Raw genomic sequence first — 3,373 nt, 5'->3', positions numbered from 1 at the left:
TGACCTGGTCTCCTCTCCTTCCAGAAGCTTCCTGTAGGTTGCGATCTCAATGTCCAAGGCCAGTTTGACATTCATGAGCTCCTGGTACTCACGCACCTGGCGTGCCATATCCTGCTTTGCTCTTTGCAGGGCCTCCTCCAGTTCCTTAATGCGGAGCTTGGCATCCTTCACTGCCAGTTCTCCACGTTCCTCAGCCTCAGCGATTTGAGATTCCAGGTTGGCACGCTGAGCAATTCAAAGAAGACATTACAACTTTAGTCTTCAGGAGAACTTTTACATTATTCCTGTCCTCTTGTTCCAATACCTCATCCAAAGACTAACACTAAAGACTAAAAGACTACTTACTTGTCCCTTGACAGCTTCAATTTCATTCTGAAGTCTGCTGATCATGCGGTTCAGCTCAGCAATTTCAGCCTTGGTGTTGCGAAGGTCATCTCCATATTTGCCGGCAGATGACTGCATCTCCTCGAACTAGAAGGTGAAAAGAGAGACATTGTCATTAGGATCTGTCAGCTGGTTGCTTAAAAATAGTGTTTGTTTGATGCTTGAAAGTCTTTTTCTCACCTTCTGTTTGTACCACGACTCAGCCTCAGCGCGGCTGCGGTTGGCAATGTCCTCATACTGAGCACGGACCTCTGCAATGATGGAATCCATGTCCAGGTTGCGACTATTGTCCATTTCCACAATGACTGATGTGTCTTTGATCTGTCCCTGGAGTTCGCGCAGCTCCTAAAATTGCAAGGATAAGGTATAAGGCACTGAGATAAATCTAACATTTAAAAAACTAGCATTGCAGTCATCATATAGTTCCATCAAATGCTCACCTCCTCAAAGATGGCTCTAAGGAAGTTGATTTCATCTTGAAGGGAATCAACCTTGGCCTCAAGCTCAACCTTGTTCATGTAAGCAGCGTCAACATCCTATGAAGAAATGTAAAAATCTCAATATAATGGGTGGACTCTACAATCAAAATAATTGAAAAAATATAACCAGGGGGCCAAGAAAGCAGCCAAAGGTATTACCTTCTTGAGCAGGACAAATTCGTTTTCGACTGCGGCACGCTTGTTGATTTCATCTTCATATCTGCAAAGAAAAGTTTTCCATTTTAGCAAGTTTATTGTGAAATTATACCATTCACACAAAATGTGGTTCATAGAACCCTGAACATGTTCTTGCACAGCTACAGTACTTACTTGTTCTTGAAGTCCTCCACCAAATTCTGCATGTTCTTCATCTCTCCTTCTAACTTCATCTTCTCATTACCAAGTCCATCAAGCTGTCTGCGCAGGTTGGAGATGTAGGCCTCGAACATGGCGTCGATGTTGGAGCGGGTGGTAGTCTGGTCCTGCAGTAAACTCCATTTTGTCTCAAGTACTTTGTTCTGCTGCTCTAGGAAGCGCACCTGTATTTGAAATAACCCAATAAAGGATTTGAATAAATGGCTTTATTAGGAAAAGAAGGCATCAGGACCTTTTTTATATGCCATTACTTAAGCCACAGGATGTGTCTTCTACAGTAATTATCAAGCACACCTCTTATTGCATATCCAGACTTGTATTGACACACCTTTGGCAACTTTAAAAAAACAAAAGCATATGTGACATGCCGTGTTGGCCAACACAACTTCTTGGAGTAACTGTCCTGTTAATATGAACACTCCCCTTTTAGATCAAAAATATGACACTACAACATGTTTAGACTCTCGGCGCTATTAAAACAATGTTTCCCTCCAGGCATAAAGGCATGGCTCCTAGGCATGGCTCCTGTCCCAAATGGCAAGCCTTAACAGAGATGATATGGCACGCCTTTACCCTCGGGTGCTAACTGTACCCACCGTTCTGCATATTCATGGAATGTAATAAATAATGTGTACAAGCTCACAATTACTTTAAACTTGCAGGGTTCACATGAAAAAAACAAAGCATTGATGACATCAGTAGTTATTTGAGCTACATGATTGCTGATCATATCTCTTGTCAGAATCATACTAATGGGCGTAGCATCTTCAGTGGGGGTGAAATTTACAAGGTGTGGTTACATAGTGAACGTCCCAAAGGTCTCAGAGAATCAAAATAGGAAACTAGGTTTGTTTAAGAAAAACTAAAAAATGATTATTAAGGCATACATGAAGTTACAGCAATTAGACTTTTAGGACCTTTTTATGCCAGGTATTACTTTGAGTAAGAGTTAAAGATGATAATCGTTTTGCGCACACACACACACACACACACACACACACACACACACACACACACACACACACACACACACACACACACACACACACACACACACACACACACACACACACACAGACAATTGTATACAAGGAAAGCAACTCAAGTCTGTGCTAAGATATAAACTTTGACTGCTTGACTGAAGTTGAGTGACAATGATGTAGAGGTGGCATATGCAATGGCACCCTGTCTCCTACTGTGTGTGCTTACTGTTACACTGAATCTGACACTAGCAGGATTTCTGGGTGCAAGTGACTGGCTGTGAAATAGTTAATGAGCCAAACCCAGATCATATGAAGACCCTTGAAATGTGCGCATGTAAACCAAACATTCAAATGAATAGTCAAAATGTCAGATGTGCAAGATCAGATTGTTGTGTTGTGCAGCTGTGTATGTTTGCAAAGAGAAGACTAACCTTGTCAATGAAGGAAGCAAAACGGTTGTTGAGGTTCTTGATCTGCTCTTTCTCCTGGGTGCGAACAGCTTGGATGTTGGGGTCGATGTCTAGGTTCAATGGAGCTAGGAGGCTCTGGTTGAATGTGACAGCTGTGATGGGTGCCATACCGCCTTGACCGAATCCTCCACCAAATCCACCAGCACCACCGCCGAATCCACCACCACCGAATCCACCACCGCCGAATCCTGAACCACCACCGCCGAATCCAGAACCACCGCCGCCGAATCCAGAACCACCGCCGAATCCACCTCCTTGACCTCCTCCAAAGCCACCGCTGCCGCCGCCAATGCTGTAGCTGTAGCTTTGTCCAGATCCTCCTCCAAAACCTCCGCCGCCACCACCACCGCCGGAACGACGGAATGACACAGAGCTCATCCTGCTGCCCATGGGTGCTGCGCTGGCAGACATGCTAGAGAAGCTCTTCCTAACACCTCCACCAAAGCCGCCGCCGCCGCTCATGCTTCCACCACTGGAACTGAAGGAAGTTTTGATCGAAGTCATGACTTCTGTCGTCTATGAGGGGGTGAGGATCGGACAGAAAAAGAGCAGGAGGAGACAGAGAGATCCAGAGCAGGTGAGCTCACTAAGAGGAAAGTTAAATCCCTCTAAGTGCCTTCTTCAATGAGTGCTGGAGCTTTTATACCTCTTGTGCCATGGGAGGGGCTCATCTGGCCACTCC

General features: G+C 44.9%; 1 protein-coding gene across 1 annotated transcript in view; it reads right to left on the bottom strand.

Annotated features, from left to right (window-relative positions):
* The window catches only part of LOC143722692 (keratin, type II cytoskeletal 8-like), a 4,499-nt gene extending 1,126 nt beyond the window's left edge, over nt 1-3,373 (bottom strand). Inside the window, exons 1-7 of the mRNA XM_077214176.1 lie at nt 2,653-3,373; nt 1,194-1,402; nt 1,023-1,083; nt 825-920; nt 565-729; nt 346-471; nt 5-225 (exon numbers count right to left, since the gene is read on the bottom strand). Coding sequence (XP_077070291.1) covers nt 5-225; nt 346-471; nt 565-729; nt 825-920; nt 1,023-1,083; nt 1,194-1,402; nt 2,653-3,195 — 1,421 coding nt within the window. The 5' untranslated portion in view covers nt 3,196-3,373. The remainder of the gene's footprint in view (nt 1-4; nt 226-345; nt 472-564; nt 730-824; nt 921-1,022; nt 1,084-1,193; nt 1,403-2,652) is intronic.

This window comes from Siphateles boraxobius, unplaced genomic scaffold, assembly GCF_051911475.1.
Source record: "Siphateles boraxobius isolate OS27281-9 unplaced genomic scaffold, OSU_SipBor_1 68, whole genome shotgun sequence".
In the NCBI taxonomy this organism is placed as follows: domain Eukaryota; kingdom Metazoa; phylum Chordata; class Actinopteri; order Cypriniformes; family Leuciscidae; genus Siphateles; species Siphateles boraxobius.
The sequence above is the reverse complement of the archived record's forward strand: the minus strand, read 5'-3'. Positions and strand labels throughout refer to the sequence as shown.